The sequence below is a fragment of the Antechinus flavipes genome, chromosome 1 (genome assembly GCF_016432865.1).
Source record: "Antechinus flavipes isolate AdamAnt ecotype Samford, QLD, Australia chromosome 1, AdamAnt_v2, whole genome shotgun sequence".
Classification (NCBI taxonomy): Eukaryota; Metazoa; Chordata; class Mammalia; order Dasyuromorphia; family Dasyuridae; genus Antechinus; species Antechinus flavipes.
The window spans coordinates 676,319,471-676,342,845 of record NC_067398.1 but is presented as its reverse complement, the minus strand read 5'-3'; the positions used below and the strand labels follow the sequence as shown (position 1 = coordinate 676,342,845).

General features: G+C 42.8%; 1 protein-coding gene, 2 non-coding genes and 1 pseudogene across 3 annotated transcripts; 3 read left to right on the top strand and 1 right to left on the bottom strand.

Moving 5' to 3' along the window:
- Positions 1–9: 9 nt before the first annotated feature.
- Positions 10–3,219, bottom strand: LOC127548400 (IST1 homolog; annotated as a pseudogene).
- A 2,614-nt stretch (positions 3,220–5,833) lies between these two features.
- Positions 5,834–10,920, top strand: RPL18A (ribosomal protein L18a). Its single transcript, XM_051972380.1, has 5 exons — positions 5,834–5,945; positions 7,056–7,235; positions 7,440–7,569; positions 9,987–10,096; positions 10,766–10,920. Exons 1-5 carry the CDS (start codon positions 5,928–5,930, stop codon positions 10,856–10,858), a joined length of 531 nt encoding a protein of 176 aa, XP_051828340.1. The 5' UTR covers positions 5,834–5,927; the 3' UTR covers positions 10,859–10,920.
- LOC127546091 (small nucleolar RNA SNORA68) lies at positions 9,263–9,399 on the top strand. Its single transcript, XR_007949952.1, has one exon. It is a non-coding gene; the product is annotated as a small nucleolar RNA SNORA68 (small nucleolar RNA).
- A 2,252-nt stretch (positions 10,921–13,172) lies between the features above and the next one.
- On the top strand, positions 13,173–13,309 carry LOC127546090 (small nucleolar RNA SNORA68). Its single transcript, XR_007949951.1, has one exon. It is a non-coding gene; the product is annotated as a small nucleolar RNA SNORA68 (small nucleolar RNA).
- Positions 13,310–23,375: the final 10,066 nt, after the last annotated feature.

The window sequence follows — 23,375 nt, the reverse complement described above, 5'->3', positions numbered from 1 at the left end:
GAGGAACTTTTACCACGAGTCAGGCTCATAAAGAACATTGTAGTTTTTGGCCACCTCAAGCAAGTATCTCTCTACAAAATTTTGGATGGAGCCTCCACTCTCATTTATATGTTAGCCTGTTATTCATTCTTCCTATCTGGTCTGTTCTACAGAGTATGTCATATTCTTTACTATACTCAGCACAAAGCTATTTTCAACTCAGATGCTTCCGATTAAAGTCCAGAAGTAACAGATCAACGAGGATGCAGATTTAGCTGGACCAGTATCTAATCCTTCATGTAACAAATCAGGCTGAATGAGGCTGTCAGTAGGTCATGGTAGAATTCTAATATCTCAGTGCCCTTTGCAAGAGAATCTTCTCTTAATCCACATGGCTCCAAACCTGCTCATCCTTCTCAAAAGCTATGTAATCTGCAATCTCTGACCTTGCTTTCTGGGCCAGTTCCATTTTCATTTTTTCCAGCAGTTTGAAGTGATTTAAGACCAGCTGCAAGTACTAAGTCTTAATTTTCAGCTTCGGATCCAGAAACTAGTATGGTTTATATGCTTAGTCTCGTTTACCAGGGTAGGCTGCAACCCTTCAGGCTTCCTGAAAAGTTTTGTGGGGTACCTGGAGGGTACTAGCCTTGTTGCCTGCATTGTTAGGAGCCTTTGACTAGTACCCCAGTTCCATTTAATCACTTGATAAAATTAGTTTTTACTAAGAGTTGGTTAGTTGGTTATTGTTGTTCTTGCTCAAAAAGGGATGACATGACATCAAATGGAGTCAAAAACCAATTTTCCAATTGTACTATTTGTGTCCAACATATGTAAGAACCTTCCAAGCTCATATTGGTTTATCAGCTTCAGTCAGACACATCATACCTTTTATAAAAGGAAATTTATTTCAAAGATACAAGACGCCCCCAAAATTTTAGTGCCATACAATTTGGTATAGTAGCTTTAAACCGTACTAAGAATTTTGGGACACTCTGTAAAGCTAGAACATTAGTATAAGAGGGACACATACTCCCTTATAACACCTTGGTCTCTGGAGGAGAATAGGTTCAATTTACTTGTTTCTACATAGCACTAGTACTAAGTTCATGTTCTGATACAGCACAAATGTTGGATAAATTCTTTTCTCAATTTCTGGTGGCCTAGATCCTTGGGGCATTGATGCTATGCTGAGTACAACACATGGCCACAACAATCTTTAAAGCTCACTGTCTTCACAGAGAACAGGGAAGAAAAGACCAAAACAAAGATTTTTTTTTTAACATTCGTTTTTAAAATTTTAAGTTCTAGATTCTCTCCCTCTTTTCCTCCCTACAACCTCTCATTGAGAATGTTAAGCAATTCAATATAATTTATACATATATAGTCATGCAAAACATTTCCATAATAGTCATGTTATGAAAGAAAATATAGAATAACAACAACAACAAAACCTCTCAAGAAAAATAAGAAATATGTTTCAATCTGTATGCAGATACCACTAGTTCTTTCTCTGGATATGGATAGCATTTTTCATCATAACTCCTTCAGAGATGTCTTGGATCATTATATTGCTGAGAATAGTTATGTCATTTACAACTGATCATCTTACAAATATTATTATTACAAAAAATATTATTATTACTTTATACATAGTACATTTTGCTTTGCATCAGTTCATAGAGGACTTCCTAGCTTTTTTTGAGGGCATCTAGCTCATCCTTTTTTTTTTTTTAAGCACTGGAGTATTCCATCATAATCATCTACCACAATTTATTCAGCCAGGAATGAACTTCTAATACACAAAGACTGAAAGACATGCTTGTAAATGTAGCTATGGATAAATGAGCTTTCATAAAACTATATACATATGTATTTATATGTATATACACATGCATAAACACATGTGTATATAATATACATGTGCTATGGCAATTTATATGTCTTATGTGTCTGATAGAAAGTAATATCGATTAATTTATACTCTGCTGAGTAAAAAAGGCTAGGACTTGCAGTAGCAAAATTCTAATTATTAAATGAATCATGGTGGTCATATTATAATAGGTCCTGAACAGAGTCTGATCATTCTTAAATTATCTCTTCTTGACCTACTTTCAAGGTCAGTTGTTTCTGATCATATTCTTCTCATTTTTCAGTCTTTTAAGTTTGTTCATAATGAAGCACTTATATGGCACTGTGAATAGAGGATTGGATCTGCAGTCAGGAACACTTGAATTCAAATCTTGACCCAGACATGGACTAGCTTTATGGTATGAGTAAGTCATTTGATCTGTTTTTTCAATAGTAAAATGGAAATGATAAGATCTCCCACCTCACAGGGTTGTTGTAAGATCTGTAAAGTGGGGATAATAATAGTACCCTCCTCAGAGATTTGTTTGTGAGAAACAAATGGGATAATATATGTAAAGTACTTTGTAAATCTTAAAGTGCTATATAAAATCCTATTATTATCATTATATAGCTTGTTGTTTTATAGATTTAGTTTATTTGATCCATGCTTGGGAAAGATTTTCATTTTCTATTCTAAACCATCTATTCTTCCAAATTGTTCTTCAGGGCTCCTATTTAAAATCTAATTCCATTTTTAAATGTTTGCTTTCATTATTCCGTCATTCTTGGGGTCCTTGTGACCAAGTCATTCTTTCTCAGAGGTACTTCCCTTTGTGAGGATGCTCTTTTCTGGGTTTATCCCTTCAGCCCACAGTATGTCTTCACTATGCTTGATATTTTCTTCTGTTTGCCTCCATGCTTCAGGTTCTGGATTGGGGCCTTGTGCTAGGCCAGATGCTGCCTCACGGTTGGACAGATGGTCTCGATAGAGGCCCATTGATCTCTGTGGTTTGAACATTTCTGCAGTTTGGGCTGGAGTGGCTGGCACCCCCCTAACTGCCCAAACCTCTGGCTCTAGCCTCCTTCTTCTTGGCCCCATTTGGATGTTGACCTTTCATTCTCTGTCTCTTTTTCCTTATGAAGTCTTCAACCAAGAATAGGCTCTGTCCCCCACTATGGTTGTTGGAGTTTCCTACTAAGTCTTGGATGTTGAGATGACTTTATCTCTTGTCAGAGAGCATCCCCCAGTCCCAAAGTCTTGTCTGCCTGGGTAGTGACCAGTGGGGGTTGGCTCTTTCCCCTGCTGCTGTACCAACAAACCAGTGCCAAGGTCTTTGGAGTTGGGTATTGATTGCCCACAGCTCGCAATGACTTCTGCCTCTCTTTGGGCATCCCTGATGAAAGCACCCACATGTGTCAGGCTCTGTGAGAGAGGCTTGGATTTAAATAACCCAGAAAATTCAGACTTCAGGCCATTATCATGCTGGCTTCCTCCTGAAGGCTTCTGGATATTTTGTGCAGTCCTGAATTAGATGGAGAAGCTGACCATGTTTGTCTCTGATCTTAGGGATTGTTCCATCTGGTGCCTTTTTGGTTGGTTGGTTGGTTATTGTCCTTCATTCTTGAAGAGGACCAAAGTGACTTCCCTAGGTTAGAGTTAAGTTAATGTGTCCTAGGTGGTTGATCAGACCAATACAAGCTTAGAATGCTCTTGTCACAGGTCGGACACAAATAGTCCATATGAATATTTGGGGTAGCTTCTCTAATTTTGCATATTTCGCATTTCCTTTGGGCTAACTCACTTCTGCTTTGCTCATAGAGCACAGCACCTTCTCTGAGCAGGGCACACCATGTTAGGCAGTCCTGTTTCAGTAACCCCCATGTCACACAATCAATTCTAAAGTTCTTAAGAGAGACTTTGAAAGTGTCCCTGCATTGCTTTTTCTGATCACTCTGTGAGCGTTTGCCATGTGTGAGTTCTCCATAAAATAGTCTCTTTGGCAAGGCTACATTTGGCATTCAAACAATGTGGCAGCCCAATGGCGTTGTGCTCTCTGCAAGAGGTTTGGAATAAGTTTGGCAGTTTAGTTTGAAAAGGACCGCAGTGTCTGGTATCCTAGCCTGCCAGGTGATCTTCAGAATCTTCCTAAGACAATTCAAATGGTGCTAATATATTGTCCAGATTTCACAGGTACCTTTTTTAGACGTCTGCTGGAGCATACAGGGGAGACATGAATTCTATGACACTGAGGTGAGGATTATGTTCCAGACATGAGGGATAGCATGTAAAAAGGGATGGAGACAAAAATATTAGGTTAAATTGGGGGTTTTGAAAGAACATTGAGAAGACAAATTTGGCTAGATTCTAGAATGCATGAAGGGGAATTAATAAGCAATATATCTAGATTAGAGCCAGATTGTGAAAGGTTCATTATTAAGTCAATCAATCAATTGATTAAGCACCTATGATCTACCTGGCATTGTTCTAGGCCCAAGAATACACATATAAAGAATGAAACAATTCCTGCTCTCAAGGTGCTTACATCCTAGGATACACCCTGCAAAAAGAAGACAAACCATTTAAATACAAGACAGTTGGGAGTTTAGTGGTTGAGGGGATTAGGAAAAAATACAAAATAGTTTGGAAGTTTAGCAGTTGAGGGGATTAGGAAAGAGAAAAGAATAGCTTTCCTGTAGCGAGGGTCTATTTGGAATTATTTAAATTGAATTTATTGAATTGAGTTGAAATTATTTAACATTCATAATGTACCCAATTAGCAAGATTGTAGGGCTTAGAAGCAAGTGGTTTAGAAGCAAGCTAGCAGGAGCAGAGAAGGGAGATGATAGGAGTAATGTGGGGTTGAGGGTTGGGAAGAAATAAGAGACAATAGGATAAAGGAGTAGAAGGATTTGAGAGTAAACAGTGGAATTGGCTAACTAGAGAGTATAATTTTGAGAGGAGAGGGGCTGGGGATGGGCATTGCCAGGGAAAGGCAGATCTTGGTAAGGGGGGGAGGGGTAGTAACAAGCATCTTTTTGTAACCCCAGTGCTTAGCATGATGCCCGACACATAGTAGGTCCTCAGTGTTTATTTACTGTTTACACTTGGCATTTCCAGACCACCAGCTCCCTTTCCCCCCATTGCAGCATAAACCCTTGGAGGGCAGACACTTCCAGGGCTCCCGCGGTGGGTTTTGTTCAACCACTTTTCACTTGTGCTCAGCTTTCCATGACCCATGTGGGGTTTTCTTGGCAGATACTGGAGGTTTTCCCGTTCATTTTCCAGCTCAATTTTAAACATGGGGAAACTGAGGCAAACGGTGCCGTTGGCCAGAATCTCAGTTTCCTTGACAGAGATACCGAAGTGATTTTATAGACGGGGAATCAGGCCAACAGGGCGAGGCGATTAGTCCCAGTCACCCAGCTGGGAAGTACAGGAGTCTCTGGCACCTGGGGCTCTTGTCCACTGAGCCGCCTTGCTGCCCTTTAAGACACGGTAGCTGCTTCTTAAACGCTATACACTTGGAATGTAACGGCTGTAGCGTCGCGGGGCTTTAGTTTCCCCTGCTGCTGCCCAAAGGGACTCCGAGCCTAAGTGAATTGACCGTTTTTGACATTAAACGATAAGATTATCGTCCTAGGAATTTCAAAGTGCATGCCGGGAAGGCGGAGGTACGTACGTACCTGGAATGAGGTCGGAAGAAAAAGGCAAGGGAAAACTACATCTCCCGGCTTCTTTCGGCATTACTGCGGAGGCGGGGAGAGGAGAGGGTTGGAGGATAGGAGCCCCTTAGACTCTGAAGTTTCCTTCCGTAACTGTCAGTTGCCTATTGGTAGAAATTGCAATCTAGTCTCGTGGGAGGAGCTGCATGATGGGAATTGTAGTCTCTCTTACAGGGGCGGAGACAGGAGAACTATGAAGATTTATCCAATAAGAAGAGTAGATGTCTTGAGGAGTGGGCATTCGCACCTATGAGAATAAGGGTGTCCGTATTCCTCCCAGAGAGGGCGGGATTTCCTGTAGCGGAAGGGTGGTGAGACGCTGCACGCCACAGCATTACTTCCTTTTGCGGGTTGGCGGGGAGTGAGGCGGCAGCACCATGAAGGCCTCAGGCACCGTAAGCGTCCTGCGCCGCTTCCAGGGCTGGGGTCGGGGCCGGGTCCAGAGGGAAAGGGAGGGAGCGCAGACTCCCGGGAGGCCCGCCGTTCGAATACCGTACCTGAGGTGGACGGGGCGACCGCGCGGTTCCTCGAGCAGACTCCCATCGCGCTTGCGCACGAGGGTCCGAGGTGCGGGCCAACATGGCGACTCCGCGTGGATCCCGCGGAGCCGGAGAGGGAGGAGGCTCTTGGAGATCTCTTTCCGCCTTGTCAGGCCTGGACAGCCACGAGCTGCCGCATCGCCCGGGTCCTTGGCCCTTGGTTAGCTCTTGGACCTCCACCTGGTCCCTGTGCGTACATCTCAGAGGTTCTGAATTCGGGTCCTAGCCGTGCCGTCCTTGGTCACCTTCCCCGTGTGGCATCCAGTGTTGTCTCTAAAACTAGGGGTAGGTGGGAGTGGGTGGAAGTCTAGAACCATTAATTGTAAGGGCTCTTCCTGGGCATGGGGACAAGTCGGGCAGGGATGGCCCTCACAGGACAAAATGGTGGAGAAAAGACGGCGTGGGCTGAAAACTGAGAGCAGAGGCTTAGTTCCATTAGATGTTCTTTTCCGGGTCAGTTTTTTGGCTTGTTAATGAGCACTCTGACCCAAGGATCGTTTTTTTTCCCCCGATGAAACACTCCAGGCACAAAGGGGAAAATGTTAGTTTTGTCCAGTCCCATCCTAGTACTAGGCTATCCGTGCTCTGTTGGACTGTGACCAAAAACCTTTCTTTTAATCTCAGTGAAAGAAAACCATCAGGAGGTTGAGGCCATCCAGGTCTTGCGATGGTTATATTAAAATGTTGTCTGAGAGTTGATGTTTCTACAGCTCTCCTAAGGAAAAGTTGAAATTGGAGATTTTCGCCCAGACTTTCTTTAAACCTTTTGGGACAAGTACTTCGGTTTCATTTATATATGCAAACTAACCACCAGGTGGTTTTATCCCTAGTTTACAGAAGAGAATTGACTCGCCGGTGTTTCCAAGGGCAGAATTCTGATAGATCTGTATTTGGCTCTGACTCTGGCAAACGCCTCCCGACTCCAAACCCGGGTGATTTACCTCTTGGTGTTCTTTATCATTTCAGCTGAGAGAGTACAAGGTAGTTGGGCGCTGCCTGCCTACTCCCAAGAGTCCAGTGCCGCCTCTCTATCGTATGCGCATCTTTGCTCCTAACCATGTTGTGGCCAAGTCCCGGTTCTGGTACTTTGTTTCCCAGCTGAAAAAGATGAAGAAGTCTTCTGGAGAAATTGTGTACTGCGGACAGGTACGGGGCTTCCTGGAGAAAGTGGGATGGGTGGTTCTGTTCCTGTAGATGGCGCTCCTGCCCTCCCAAGTTCCTGTCTTGACTTTTCCCCAGTGGGGCATTCTTCCAGGGAAGGTTTGGTGGTGTCTCGTCCTGGGGTAAGTGTACACTGTATAAAGATTCTCTTAGTGAGTTTTCCTTGTGTTGTTCAATTTCGTTTACTAGGTCTTTGAAAAGTCCCCTCTTAGGGTGAAAAACTTTGGCATCTGGCTGCGCTACGATTCCAGGAGTGGGACCCACAACATGTACAGGGAGTACAGGGACCTGACCACCGCTGGTGCTGTCACTCAGTGCTGTAAGGACTTGCTTAGCTGACCTACGTCTGGGATTGGGAGGCTAAGTGGGCATTTAAATGAAGCTAATGTTAGGTTTGGTTGGCAGCGATTCTAACAGCTTACTGCTTTGTGTCTTTGGGAATGGAAGAGGGAGGTATGGGGACTTGTTGGAGACATTTTTCCTAAAGAACCTGGTCTACTGTGGGCTCAGGGTTTCACAACTAAGCCTTAATGCCTAGACTTTTAGTTTTATGTGCATCTTATACCTGAGAAGTAGTTAAAAGTTCTGGATACAGTTTCAAGTTGCTTATTGGCTAATTGAAGAGATACCACTAGTCCATTTCTATTTACTATTGAAGTATGTTGAGCCATTTAACACATGTTTATATTGGATTACTTAATTTAAGTGAAGTAATAGTGATCCTTCAGACCCAGCCTCTTCATCCAAATAGCTCCCAAGCTAATAATAATGGTTCTAATAGCAAGTAGCAACATTATCTGCCTTCTGTGCATCAGCTCTTCTTGAACAAAGGAAAATGCTTAAGGGCAGGACTAGGCCTTCATGTGTCAGTGATCCAGTGGACATCCTAGCCATCAGGAGTGCTGAGTTGCCTTTTGTAGAAGAGGTTGATGATTTCTTAACTGAGGTGTAGGTAATAAGTGGGCACCTTTAAAGTGCCAAAAAGCACTAGCTCACCTGGCAAGTTGTATTTTTCTATAGTTTAAGCAGTGATTTCCAAGTTAATGATAGTGCCAGCAGTGGGAAGTCATAAATTTATAGCCTCCCTTCAATCACCTCAGTTCCTAGGGAGGGGAAACATAGGTGTAGGAAAGAATACGGAGTTGGATTCTCTGATTTTAAAAACCTAATACATAACTTCTCATAGAGGCTTTATTGATCCTCATGGGGGTGATTGATAATAATTTCAGGAATAGCACCCAAAGTAAGGGAGAAATTGAAAGATGCTTCAAGCCTGATCAGGTCACTTTATATGCTACCTTAATTGGTTTTTAGAGCAGCTCCTTGGGTAATCACCACAAGTTCTTAATGAGGAAACAGGCCAGGGCCTCTTTGTTGGGCTAACAAGCCTTTAGGGAACAGCAAGAACTCAGGACATGTCAGGTTTAACTTGAGACTTTGGTTTCTCTGTATTCCATTCTGTGTCTTTCTGATGCCCTATTCAGGACTATCAGTGTTTCTTCATCAGGACACCAGATTTTAAAGTTGCTTCAAAGATTCCTTAAGTCAGTATCATTAATATTGGGTAGTAGTCATTGCTTCAGGCAAATGCAGAAGTTTGCCTGTACACACAGGAATGTAGATTTATAAACTTAAAATGTACACTGGGGAAATTTCAGCCCTCAAATGACTGTACAGGAGCTTAACTGACAATTTCCAATGATAAATCACACCTGTCCATAGATCTGTGCTGAGATGAGACAATAAAAGTGCCTTCACCATTCTGCAGGGGGAATATCATAAAGGAGGAAAGTCAGCTAAGCAGTCCCCTACCCTTCAATAGCAGGAACACACAGAACTTAGTAATGAATGGAGAGAAGGAAGGCTAAGGCTAGTGACTAGTTTCAAGTCTAGGGGGAAGATAAGGGAGGTAATGCCTCCCGGGGAGACCCAATAAAAATCAAAAGTTGCCTGCTTAAATGGAGCTTTTTAATGCTGCTGATTGCCCACACTACAATAGCTTTGTCCTGTACATTGCACCCAAACCCCAAAAGACCCTTGTTTTTCCTTAACAATGATCTTTTCTTGGGTGCAGACAGTAAATGAGCCTCGTCGCCTTTCTGGAGCTGATGAAAGTGCTCTTGAAAGTGAAATAGTGGGTTCCACACTCCCCAGAGGCCATGGTCCTTGGGGGCTAGTCACAGGGTTGTCAGGCACAGGCTGGTTTCCTAGTCTAGCTTGTTGGAGATTCGGTTCTTAAATCCATTTCCCATAAAGTCAAAACTGGAAGGACCCTTTCTGCAGGTCGGCTGAGACTCCTATGAATTGCCTACTGTTTGCAGGGTCCTGTGATCAGGGAAATTGAAATTTGGAGCTAGTTCATGTCTTCAGGTTAACTGTCTAGCAAGTAAACAGAAAGAGTTAAAAGAAACAAGCACAGATTAGGAAATAAATCCAAAGAGAAAATTCTTGGGCATGCGGGGTATGAAGACTCAGTGGAGAAAATAGGGTTTAAATTGGGCTACATTTGGGCAGGGTCCTCTGGGATGGGCCAGAGCATGGGGTTCAGTTGTAACCAAGTGTTAAATTAGGTTCAGGACTTGGTTAGAAGGGAGTGAGTGGTCATGAAAAGTATCAAATATGAGAATGTTGCATTTTTATTTTAAAAGTGAATATCATACTTGCCTGGTTTGAAGATTGTTAGGAATTGGGTTAGGCTAGTCCTTGTTTTCAATCCATTTCTGATTGTCTTGGTAGATCGAGATATGGGTGCCCGTCACCGTGCCAGGGCCCACTCCATCCAGATTATGAAAGTGGAAGAAATTCCTGCCAGCAAGTGCCGCCGGCCTGCAGTCAAACAGTTTCACGTAAGTGAATTTAACAGGGTTTCCCTAAAGAAATCCTTCCAACTCGGACCTCATCTGTAAAATGGGTGAACTAGGTGGGGAAAGTAGTTTCTAAGCTTTCCATTTCCCTAGGACTTTAGTTAATGACCAGGCTTTCTTGAGTGGTTTCCAAGGTCTCATTTGAGTATTTTCCCGAATCTGCTCCTCACGTGACTGTAGTGGTGGAATCCATGGTCTGGGCAGCAGTGATTAGTCTGTGTGGAAAGGCTTCTCTGAGAAAACAGACAAGATCACTTAACTGATCTCAGCTGAGGTTCCCTCACCTTCCACATTTTCGACTTACTAAGTGTGTGTACAATCTTTTTACCCACTCGTGATTGCCCTGTGAGAGAAGGCAGTGGTGGTGATATCACATTCAGAGGCAAGGGGACTTGTTCCTCCAAGGTGCAGCTGGGGACTTCGTAAGGTTTTGTAACCTTTAAACAATAGAAGCAGTCTGCTGAGATGAGACAAATGGTGGGAGGGGAGAGTGAATATTTCTACCTTGTATCCTCAGCCTAAACCTGCCCAGCCCACAGTAAGCTGACTGAGGCAGCAGCCTCAGGCTGTTAGTGTGTGCTCTACATTCTAGGGAGTCCCCACTGTGGGAGGGTGCAGTGGGGCCTTCTAATAATCTCTCTTGATTTGCAGGACTCCAAAATCAAGTTCCCTCTGCCCCACAGAGTCCTGCGTCGCCAGCACAAACCACGCTTCACTACCAAGAGGCCCAACACCTTCTTCTGAATGCAGAGTCGAGGAGGCACATGTTTTGTTTGGTCTGTTTAAATAAATTTTCCAATTGGAAACGCGGAGCAGATGTAATTTTTAGAACATGGTTAGCTGGAGGCAGGGGGCTGAGTTGACTATTAGTAGTTTCTTATTTTTGTGACTTCACAACCCTGAGAGGTAGCTGGGGTAACTTTTGCAGATGTAGAAATTGATTTGGACACATAAAATGATAGAATTCAGAACTAAAAAGGGGGATTCCAAAATTAGGGCCAGAGCATTGCTCAGTCATTGAGTGATGTCAATATGAACTTTTGGAAACTTGGTAGGTGGCCAAAATTGGTAAGCCACCTCCATTTCTCTCCTTTCTTTATCGACCAGATGTTGCATCTGAAATCATGCCAGGAAAGCTCAGGAGAATCGGGAGTCTGGTGTGTGAGGACTGCTCTTTGCATGTGACATCCCTTGTCCGGCTCAGTTTGCTCAGCAGCTCTTATCATTAAGTGTTTATTAGGCAGCTGCCAAGCAGTGGGAGTACATATGAAAAGGGCTATGCCCTGGGCATGGAATGATAGCCAGGCTGGCTTGGTCTTGCAGGATGGTATCACTAGGGCACATGTTGTTTAAGTCTGAGTTTTTCATTTTTAAAATAAGGGAATTTTAACTACCAGGGTGAAAGGAAGTGCAGAGATTGTGATCCCAACCCTTAGAGTTTTTACTAAATGGGAAGATTGCCTGAAAAAGCAAGTAGGAAGAGGCAGTGTCAGGTGATCTGTTATTGTTTTGGATCCCACCACTTGAGATAGCCCAATGCAATACTAGGTGAGCTGTAATTGGGGTGACTGCTAGATATAGGGACCAGGCCTGGAGTTGGGAAGACTTGCATTCAATTCTAGCCTTGGACACTGGCTAGATAACCCTGGGCAAATCACAATCCTGTTTCCCAGGCTTCCTCATTTCCAAAGTAAGCTGGAGAATGAATGGCAAACTATTCCAGTGTCTTTGCCAAGGAAACTCCAAGTGAAGTCAAGTAAGTAGGAAAACAAAGTTGAACAAAAAAATAATAGGAAGATTTTACTTAGACAAAGAATTTACATTATTTTGGCAAAGATCCATCTCATGTTATCCCTATTTGCCAACTGAGAATACAAGGGGGGAAAAACAATTCTTGGGGAAAAATTTTTCTCACTTAACATGAATAAAATGAATGAATTGGATGTGCAACTAAAACTAGAAAAAAACCTCCACTTAAATGCCAAATTAAAGTCTAAAAGCTTAGGCAAGATTAATAAGTTTTATGAAAAAAATGAAATAAATCTTTGGTTAATTTGAGAATTGTGGAGAAATCATTGTGAATCCTCTAATAGAACTTTGTTTTGGCGTTTACAACATTGTTACTGTAAAAATACGGCAGCCCTAGTTCTGCTTACCTTAATCTGAATTGATTCATTCAAGTCTTCCTCTTTCTCTGAAACCATCCTCATTATTTCTTACATCACAATAAAATCTGGGAGTGAAAGAGGCCATTCTGTACCTCAATTTCCACCTAGCCTTAATCACTGTGGATGTTTCCTCACTCAAATTGACCTTAGCCATGTGGTCCTAACTTATAACTGGCTACTGGACCCAGATGGCTCTGGAGGAGGGGGGGGGGGGGGGGGGGCTGGTGACTGTACAACCCTCCCTTAAGTGCTGTGCCAGGACTGAATCGCTTCCATTTGTGTTGTCTTGGCCAAAACCTAAAGGTCACCTGGGCAGGACCAGACACAGGTCCTTCCTTAAACTACCTAGAATTCCAACTACAGCAGAGAACACAACTCCACTAGACCGGTCCCATTGTTCAAATGCCAAATGTATGCTTGCCAAAAAGATGAACTCAACAGGGCCACAAAAAGTGGTGCCAGGATACTCTTAAAGTCTCTCAATGTTAGGATTGATCGTATGACATGGGAGACTGGCACAGGACCACCCTTCATGGTGTGCCCTCATCAGAGAAGGTTCTGTGCTCTGAGCAAAGCAAAATTGGCCCCGAAGAAACCTGACATGTGCAGGTAGGTATCCACCCCAAATGTTCATGGGGATTGTTTGTATCTGACCTTTGGTATTGGTCTGATCAACCATAATGTTCCTGTCCTTCAATAGCAGGAACACACAGAACTTAGTAATGAATGGAGAGAAGCAAGGCTAAGGCTAGTGTCCAGTTTCAAGTCTAGGAGGAAGATAAGGGAGGTAATGCCTCCTGGGGAGACCCAGTAAAAATCAAAAGCTGCCTGCTTAAATGGAGCTTTTTAATGCTGCTGATTGCCCACACTACAATAGCTTTGTCCTGTACATTGCACCCAAACCCCAAAAGACCCTTGTTTTTCCTTAACAATGATCTTTTCTTGGGTGCAGACAGTAAATGAACCTCGTCGCCTTTCTGGAGCTGATGAAAGTGCTCTTGAAAGTGAAATAGTGGGTTCCACACTCCCCAGAGGCCATGGTCCTTGGGGGCTAGTCACAGGGTTGTCAGGCACAGGCTGATTGCCTAGTCTAGCTTTTTGGAGATTGGGTTCTTTCATCCATTTCTTGTGAAGTCAAAACTGGAAGGACCCTTCCTGCAGGTCAGCTAAGGCGTCTATGAATTGGCTTTTAACAATGATGTCATTTTGGACCTCATCTAGAGTGAGGGACAAACATTACAATAGTATTCCATCGTTTCCATATATCATTCTCTGCCACTAGGCAAAACAAGCTCATACTTGCTCTAAGCCTGCCATCCTCTGCATTTAAACTAATGGTGCACTCTCCCATCTCCTTGGGCTTGGTAAAGCTGGTTTGAGAAGCCAGCTTGTGGTTTACCCACAATGTCTTTCTTTTATATATATAGGCCTATTGTTTTTCAAAATACATGCAATACAGATAGTTTTTAATGCTGATCCTTGCAAAACCTTTTGTTCCAAATTTTTCTCCCTCTCCCTACTTCCCCTCTTCCTCTAGACAGCAAGCAATCTGATATAGGTTAAACATGTACAATTATAATTATCAAGCTCAAGAAAAATCAGATCAAAAGGGGGAAAAGAAAGAAAAAAAGCAACCAAAAAAGTGAAACTGCTATGTTGTGATCCATGTTCAGTCACCATCGTTCTCTACATGTGGATGGCTCTTTTCATCATGAGTATTAGAACTGCTTTGAATCATCTCATTGTTGAAAAGAGCCACAGCTGTCACAGTTGATCATTGTATGGTCTTGTTGCAGTATATAATCTGGTTCTCACTTCACTTAGCATCAGTTCATAAAAATTAGGCCGCTCTAAAATCCTGCTGATCATTTCTTATAGAACAATAATATTCCTTAATATATACATGCCATAACTTATTCGATTGATGAGCTATCCACTCAGTCTCCAGTTACTTGCCACTATAGAAAGGACTGCCACAAACATTTTTGCACATATGCCCTGGCATGCCAGTAGGAGGCAGTATGATGTAACTAATAGTGGTGGATTTGTACTAAGAATGCCTGGGTTTCAATGGCTCATAGATTTTAGAGATGGGGATCTTTGCAAAGTTAGTCAGGACCCTGCCAGGTGGGGCCTCAATTTAGCTTACTATATTGTCTAACTTTTTTTTTAAGTGAATAAAAATCCATTTTCTCTCTAATTTTCTTTCCCCCTCAATGCAAAAGGGAAAAAAAAAATCAAACTTTTTTTTTTTTTTTTTTAAACATTCATAGTTGAGCAAAACATTTCTGTATTGGCTATGTTAAAAAGGGGGGGAGGAGAGGGACATGTTTCATTTTGATCTGAATCTGATATTTCCCATTTGTATTCTGGAATAGTGATTAATCATTGTGTTGATTGCCTACTCCCATGTTATTGTAAGCTCCAATAAGATAATAGTTGTAGAAAGAATAGTGCAGTGTTTGGCATATTGTGGGTGCTTAGTAAAAGCCCTACTCCCCTTAATTGGAGTTCTTGTCTTTAAACTTTGATATAAATTGTTTTTCTGATTCTGCTTATTTGTGAATTGATTCATAAAAGTCAGGTTTCTCTAAATGCCAAATTTTTTTTCATTTCTTACAATAGTTTTTCATTACATTCACATAATTTGTCCAGTCATAACCCCAATTGATGGGCACCTCCTTTTACCACCAAAAAAAGAGCTGCTATTAACATTTTTTTTTTTAGTAGTTGTGAAACCCTTTCATTTTACCATTCTGGGAAGCCGAGACCCAGGGAAAGTTACAATAAATGACAGGAATTGGGATTTGAACTCAGATTTGTGACTCCAAATAGAGAATTCTTTCCTCTGCACCATACTATCTTCGATTCTGGCCCTAACACTTGAGTGATCTTAGTCAAATTGACCTCCCAGTACCTCAGTTTCCTCATCTGTAAAATGGGTATGAAAATCCTTTTGTGATCTGCCTCAGAATGATTGTGGAAAAAAAAAAAATGTGGATATATTACATCCACGGCAATCCCAATAAACTTTGGAGACAAAATGCCACCTGTGTCCAGAAAGAGAATTATGGAGATTGAATGTAAATCAACACATGCTATGTTCACTTTTGTATGTTTTCCCCCATTCTGATTTTCCTATCCCAACATGTTTCTTTTTTTTTTTTTAATTTTTTATTTAATAATTACATTATATTGACACTCGTTTCTGTTCCGATTTTTTTCCCCCTCCCTCCCTCCACCCCCTCCCCTAGATGGCAAGCAGTCCTTTATATGTATCCCAACATGTTTCATTAAAAAATATGTATTACATGATTTGGGCTTAAAGGATGATACCATAAACAAGTTAGGAGAACAAGGAATAATTTACATATCAGTTCTTTGGATAAGAGAGGAATTTATAACCAAAGAAGAACTAGAGAACATGATAAAAGAGAAAATGGACAACTTTGATTTCATTAAATCAAAAAGGTTTTGCACAAACAAAACTATCAAAAGGGAACTACAAAGCTGGGGAAAAAATCTTTACAGTCAGTATTTTTGGTAAAGGTCTCATTTCTAAAATATATAAAGAATATGTCAAATTTATAAACATACAAGCCATTCTCCGATTGATAAATGGTCAAAGAATATGAACAATTTTCAGGTGATGAAATTAAAGCCATTTTAGTTATATGAAAAAGCTCTAAATATTGATTAGAGAAATGCAAATTAAAATAACTGAAGTAACACTTCATACCTTTCAGATTGATGAAGATGACAGGAAAAGATAATGATAAATGTTGGAAGGATTGTGGGAAAACTAGGACACTTAAGACATTGCTGGTGGAGTTGTAAAATGATCCAATCATCCTAGAGAGCAATCTGGAACTATGCCCAAAGAGATACAAAACTGTCCATACTCATTGACCCAGCAGTGCCATTACTAGGTCTGCATCCCAAGGAAATCATAAAAGAAGGAAAAGGACCCACAGGTGCAAAAATGTAGCAGATTTTTTTGTGGTGGCAAAGAATTGGAAAAGGAGTGGATGGCCATCAACTGGGGAATGGCTGAAGAAGTGGTACATGAAGATAAGTTCTATAAAAAATGATGAACAAGCTGATTATAGAAAGGCCTGGGAAGATTTCCATGAACTGATAGTGAGTGAGACAAGCAGGACCAGGAATTAATTGTATGCAATGACAGCAAGAATGCGAATGATCAACTATGAAAGGCTTGGTTCTTCTCAAAGCTTCAGTGATCCAAAGCAATCCCAATAGACTTTGGACAGAAAATGCTATTTGCATCCAGAAAAAGAACGAAGGAAACTGATTGTAAATCAACACATGTTATGTTCACTTTTTTAAAAAATCTTTCTCATGATTTATCCCATTTGCTCTGATTTTTCTCTCCCAACATAACTCATAAAACAATGTATTAAAAATAAAAGAAAAAAGTATTTAAAAAGCTAAAACAGTTAATAAATAAAAAAGAAAGCACATTACATTTGGTATACTAGGTAGATGTGTGCATAGAAATATATATATATATAAAAGTTTATTTTCATTTTCCAGTTACATGTAAAACAATTTTTTAACATTTGGTTGTAAAACTTTGAGTTCCAGATTCTCTCCACCCTGCATTGAGAAGGCACATGTGACATTAGGTAAAACATTTCCATAAAACTCTTGTTACAAAAGAAAACATAGATCTTCACCCTCCCCTGCCAAAAAAGAAAAAAAAAACTTTAAGAAAAATGAAATAAAAAAATAATATGCTTCAATCTGTATTCAGACACAAGCAGTTTTTTTCTCTGGGTTTGATAGTATTTTTCATCATAAGTCCTTCAGAGTAATCTTGGATGTTGCTGAATCAGTGTTGCTGAGAATAGCAAAGTCATTCACAGATGATCGTCCAACAACATTTCTATTACTTTGTACATAATACATTTTTGCATGAGCTCATGGAGGACTTTCCAGCTTTTGCTGAGAGCATCCTGCTCATCATTTTTTATAGAACAATAGTATACCCTCATAATCAACCACAATTTATTCAACCATTTCCCAATTGATGGGTATCCCCACAGTTCTTTGCCCTAAGAAAAGAGCTTCTATAAATATTTTTGTACATATAGGTCCTTTTCCTTTTTAAAAAAATCTCTTTTGAGACTTGTCTTATAGTGGTATTGTTAGATCAAAACATATGCATAATTTTATAGCCCTTTAAGCATAATTCATATCTTTTGATCATTTATCACTTGGAAAATGGCTTATTTTTATAAATTTGACTCAGTTCCCTATACATTTGAGAAGAGAGGGCTTTATCAGAGAAACTTGTTTTAAAATTCTTTTCACAGAAGGACCCACATGTGCAAAAATCTTTGTTGCAGCTCTTTTTGTGGTGTCAAAGAATTGGAAAATGAGCAGGTACTCAATTGGGAAATGGTGGAATAAGCTTTGCTATATGAAAATAATGAAATATTGTTCTATATAAAAATGATGAACAACTGATTTTAAAAGACCTAGAAAGATTTACATGGACTGATACTGAGTAAAACAAGCAGAACCAGGAACACATTGTACACAGCAACAGCCAGATTGTGCGATTTGGTTCTTCTCCGTGGTTCAGTGATCCAAAGCAATACCAATAAACTTTGGCTGGAAAACGCCATTTGCATTCAGAGAGAGAACAATAGAAATTGAACATAAATCAACACATACTATGTTCGCTTTTTTTACCTTCTCTCGTGATTTTTCCCTTTTGATCTGATTTTTTTCCTCCTGACATGATTTATATGAAAATATGTAAAAAATGAATGTACATATGTAAGAAATGTTATTTTACATGTAATTGGGGGAAATAAAATAAAAATGAAAAATCTCTTAAAATATTATTTTCCCAATTACTATTGCTAACTGTATTCCTCCTCTCCTGTTTATTCTATTTTCTCTCTCCTTTCACCCTATCCCTCCTCAAGAGTGTTATGCTTCTAACTACCTCCTTCCCTTCTATCACCGTCCCCCCTTTATGTATCCCCTTCCACTCCTACTTTCATTAGGTGTATCATTGAAGCACAGTCTGGTACAGACATACAGAGTCTTTACCTCTGGCCAGACTGACCCCATGAAATCTGCCTCTTGACTTCTCCTTGAGTGGAAAGGTAACCCTAATGGTTCTGCATTTTGGCCCCCAAAGGAGCTTAGGTTGATGTTCTAGGCTTGAAATGTGACCTGACCACTCACCAGCATGGACCCCAGGAGGGAATGATCCGCCCAATTCCACTTGGACCTTGTCCACTCATGACCCAGGATCACAGTGGAGCCAAAATTTTGGCCAATTCCAGAGACTATAACAGCTGACATCTGGTCTCCAGATGCTGTTGGAATTCAGGTTACTTCCTAGAAATTTCTTACTCCTCATTCCCAGCTTCCAACTAAATTAGATCCAACCTAATTTCCTGGTGTGAATCATAGGAAGGAGACAAGGAGTGCATCATTTCACAATACATCCCATGGGAAAACAATCCAGCTGAGACAGCTTTGGGTGGGGAAGAGAACTGATTCAGAGCAAGGGCTCAGGTCTCTGTTGGGCTGCTGACTTTCTGTGCGGCCCAGGACAAATCATGTAACTTTTCAGCCTTCACTGCTTTTACTTATAAAATAAGAATTCTTCACAATTAATATTGGAACATTCCTGAAGCTTTCATTTAATTTTGATATATTAAACATATATATTTTTTATTTGTCATGACTATATTGTCATCAAAAGTTAATTTAACTTATTTTATAATATTTAATATTCTTTTTTCTATATTCATGACTCTGCTGCAAATAAGCATGTGGGATGGGATTTGAACTTGAGTCTACTTGATTTCAACTCCACCTTGCTCCCCACTACAATAGGAACTTAGAAGCTGTGAAAGGGTTGAGAAAGGGAATCTACATCCATGAGCCTCCAGCTATTTTGAAATATTGGCACCTTCAAGACAAAATCTCCAGATGCACTTAGTGTTCTAAGCCTACGCCCAGCTAGAGGTGGGATAGGGAGGAATTAAGAGGAAAACAAGTGTCCTGGACTCATAGGACAGTGTGCATAGAGAGCTAGGATTAGAGCCTGGAACATACTGACCCAAAAGGAGTTGTACCTGGAGGGCGCTGATTCTGAGCATTGTCAGCTTTACTCCATGAGGAATTATAAACACAAAGTCCCTCATTCCAGAACCCAGCTAATCCGTCTCCTGCTGGGTTCCCAGATCCTAGAACCTGGAAGAAGGAGGTATGTTGGAGGGGAGAAGTGGGTTTTATATAAAGGGTCCCAAACCGGTACCAGACTCTGGACCTGGCACAGCCATTACTAACTATGTATTCTTGGACAAATTACTCCCTTCTCTATGTTTCCTCTGTAAAATTGGGGAGATGGTGGTGATTCTTGCCTTGTTTTGTGTTCTGAATGCTTTTGGAAATCTGGTGAAGCCTATGGAATGATTTCTTTTCAGAATAAAGTTTTTAGCTTTCAATTTTGACTTTACATCCTGGGTTCTAAGGCCCCTCCCACCTCTGACATTCTGGATTCTAGGATCCCTCCCACCTCTGACATTCTAGATTCTAAGGGCCCTCCCAGCCCTGACATCCCTGGTTCTAAGGGCCCTCCCAGCTCTGACATTCTGGATTTAAGAATTTTTACGACACTCAAAATCTGTTTCTGATTAATGGGAACTGCTGGCAGTTCCAGCTGAGATGAGGTTTGATCCAATCCTGACAGAATTTTCTCCTGAGGGTCTTTTCTCTTTCCTCTCCCTTCTAGCACCTGCCCCTTCTCGATGGGAGACTGTGCTGAGTGCGGGGAGAGAGTTGAAGGCTGACTGGAGAGGCAGGATGGGCCAGCCTGTCCTCGGATGGCCTGCCCAGCTTCCCTGACCTTTACAGCAGTGGCAATCCCCCTTATCTGGGGGCCACCCTCACATAAGCCCTGCCTGGGAGAAGGGCTGCAGGGAGGAGGGCAGAAGCCTGGGCACAGAACACCACACCCCAGCCCTCTCTTGGGACCTGTTCCAATGCCCCAGGGCCTGGCAGCCTCTCTGAAAACCGCTGTCAGCAGGCAGATGAGAGTCCCCTGGGCTCTGGGCCCGCAGCAGGCAACTCACTCTTCAGAGGGCATCACAGGTGCTGTGGGGAGAAAAGGAGGGGAAGCTTTCCAGGGAGCCTGGATTCGCGCCTGGGCCCTGCCATCAACTCACCCGTGACCTTGGCCAGGACTTTCTTTTCTCAGGGGTCACAAATTTCCTCATCTTTAAAATGGAAAAGAAAATCCTAAGATCACAGCCCTGGAGCTCAAAGAAGACTTTGGAAGCTCACAGTTATCACTCTTTCATGGTGCCCCAGAAATGCTCCCTGATCCCTCTTCTGCTTAGGGCCTCTGGCTGCATCTTGAGAAGGCTTCCTGTGGGGTCTGCTGGGAAATAGCTTGGAAAACATCAAAAGCCTCCTAAATTCAGGTCTGGGTATCATGCGTACATCTCTGTCTCTGCCCACATCCTTCTTCCTATCTCCAAGGCTGCCCCTCAGGGGTATGGGACAGCTCTTTGAGGGTCCCTATGGGCTCTAGGGCTCCCCAAATTTGCAGCCTCAGTTTCCCCATCTGAAGAATAATAGACTAGACGATCTGCTCTGTGGTCCATGTGCCCAGTTTGACCTTTCCAAATTCCCTTCTACCTGCCTCCACCCAAAAATAATGAGCCTCATTAGGCTCTGGCTTGTCTCAATGGAGCTTTTGATCTTTGGGAAGCTGTTGACTGGTCCGCTTTCCCTTCTGCTCCACCCGGAGCTGCTTGCCCACCTTGGGAGGAGCCACGCAGGACTCTGGTGGGCCCTCCACAGGCAGGGCTTTGGGTTCAGTTGGAGAGCCCCTCCTTCTGCCTGATCCTCACCCAGACAAGTAAGCTGGAAAGCCCCGAGTCGCGACGTCCATCACTAGCTCTGTTCAGTCCGACGGGTGCCTGGGCAGCTTTGACTTGGCTGGCTCCGCCATCCGAGGTGTGGACAGAGGCTTGAAGGGGGAGAGGTTAGGAAACATTGAGAGAGATTGGGGGATGCTGATGACCTCCTCCCCAGCCCCACCTCCCACCAGCCCAAGTATGAACTGGATCTAAGCCACATAAGGATTGGGGCAGAAGGGGATGGGAACCCTTTCTGGGAGATAAGTTCCTCCAAACTCGGATAGTCTTTGTACTAAGGTCCCTCCTGACTGATATTATGTGTTCTATGTATTCTCCTGTTCTAAGATCCTTCTGGACATGGATACTCTGCTTTAAGGCCCCCCTAGTTCTGGCATCCTAAGTTCTAAGGGTCCTTTTAGCATTGACATTTGGGGCATTAAAGTCTTTTTTCATTCTGACGCTCCTTCCTAATCCTTCTTATCCTTCCTAATTCTGACACTATGTTCTGAGGATCCTCCCAGTTCTGATTTATATTCTAATGATGCGTTAGCTCTGAAATCCGCTGTTCTAAGGGTCCTCCCAGTTCTAACCTGTGCTCTAATGATTCTTTTAGTTCTGACATTCCCGGTTCTAAAGATCCTCCTAGTTATGACCTTTTATGTTCAAAGGGTCCTTCCAGTTCTGATTCTCTATGTTCTAAGGATCCTTTTAGCTCTGATATCCCCAGTTCTAAGGATTCTCTCAGTTCTGACCCATGTTCTAAGGGCCCTCCCGGTTCCGACATTCCCAGTTCTAAGGGCCCTCCCGGTTCCGACATTCCCAGTTCTAAGGGTCCTCCCGGTTCCGACATTCCCAGTTCTAAGGGCCCTCCCGGTTCCGACATTCCCAATTCTAAGGGCCCTCCCGGTTCCGACATTCCCGGTTCTAAGGGCCCTCCCGGTTCCGACATTCCCGGTTCTAAGGGCCCTCCCGGTTCCGACATTTAGTTCAGTTCCACAAGCACTTCTGAGCCCCCGCGGTGCGCTCTGGACTCTGACCAGTTGGGAGACACGGGCTGCCTTTGCCCCAGGGAGGCTCCGCTCTGCAGAAGGGTGGGAGGGTCGCAGTGTTCTGAGTCACCGGGAAGAAGCGGGCTGCGCTGGGGGGAGGAAGGGGCCGTTTCAGGCGGAGAGGAATTAGCCGAGATCTTGTGTACAGCTCGTGCTCTGGCTGAGCCTCGGAGGGAGACAGGGCCGGATTAGGGCCAGTTCTTCTCGGATTAGTGAGAGAGAGGAGCCTCCGCGAGATTTGCATACGGATGGGCTGGTTTTCCCCAGAAAGCTCGATTCTTTTCCTCCCTTGAGTCAGCCCCAGATCCCTGGGCGGCCGCACCCCAAATAGGGCTTGCTTCGGGGTTTGTGGTCCCCAGGTAACTGCCGCTGCCTTGCCTCCTCCCCTCCGCAGCAGGGGCCACCCAGGTGGCCCATCGGGCATCCTCACGCGGAGCCTTCCAGCCCGACGGCGGAGTGACGGACTCAGCCGGGAGCCTCGGCGCTTACTGGGTGTATAGCTCTGGACACATCCCTTAACTTCTGCTGCCTCAGTTTCCCCAACTGTAAAAGAGCCCCTCCCTTCCAGCTCCGATGAGATAGCATAGTAAAGCTTACAGTGCTGTCTAAGTGCTCATTGATTATTATATGAATATTTTATAATATATTGTGTTTAAATATATTAAATAATTTATTATTATTATTAATATTATTATTCCCAGCAGGGCACTAAGGTACAGGATACTAGGCAGACAGTCTGCTGCCCTGCTTTGCAGCACACCCAGGTATTAGGGCTGGATGGGGGGCAGGAGGGGGAAGCTAAATTATCCTATCTTTTCTCCCGGTTCAGACTGAGGCCTCCATTTGCATCCCAGGGGACCTCCAGTATCCCCTTCATCATGTATCCGAAGGATTTATTTTCCTCTTCTGCAGGGGGGCCAAGACATAAAATTCCCACATAGGAAACTTCCCTGATCTGTTAGCATGAACCCTGGGGGGGGGGGGGGGCAGAGGGAGGAGTGTGGGGCTGGGATCTCTCAGTGCTATCCCCTGACGGAGCACATTGAAAGTTATTGTCAATTGTTATATATACATAAAACAAATATCATTGTTACATTGGTATTTATGGAGCACGTTCAGGTTTGCTAAC

Bases quoted from the DNA above. Each gene is read 5' to 3' on its own strand.
- RPL18A (XM_051972380.1), top strand. The intron at 7,236-7,439 runs GTACGGGGCTTC...TTCGTTTACTAG, and splicing joins AAATTGTGTACTGCGGACAG to GTCTTTGAAAAGTCCCCTCT. The intron at 7,570-9,986 runs GTAAGGACTTGC...TTGTCTTGGTAG, and splicing joins TGGTGCTGTCACTCAGTGCT to ATCGAGATATGGGTGCCCGT.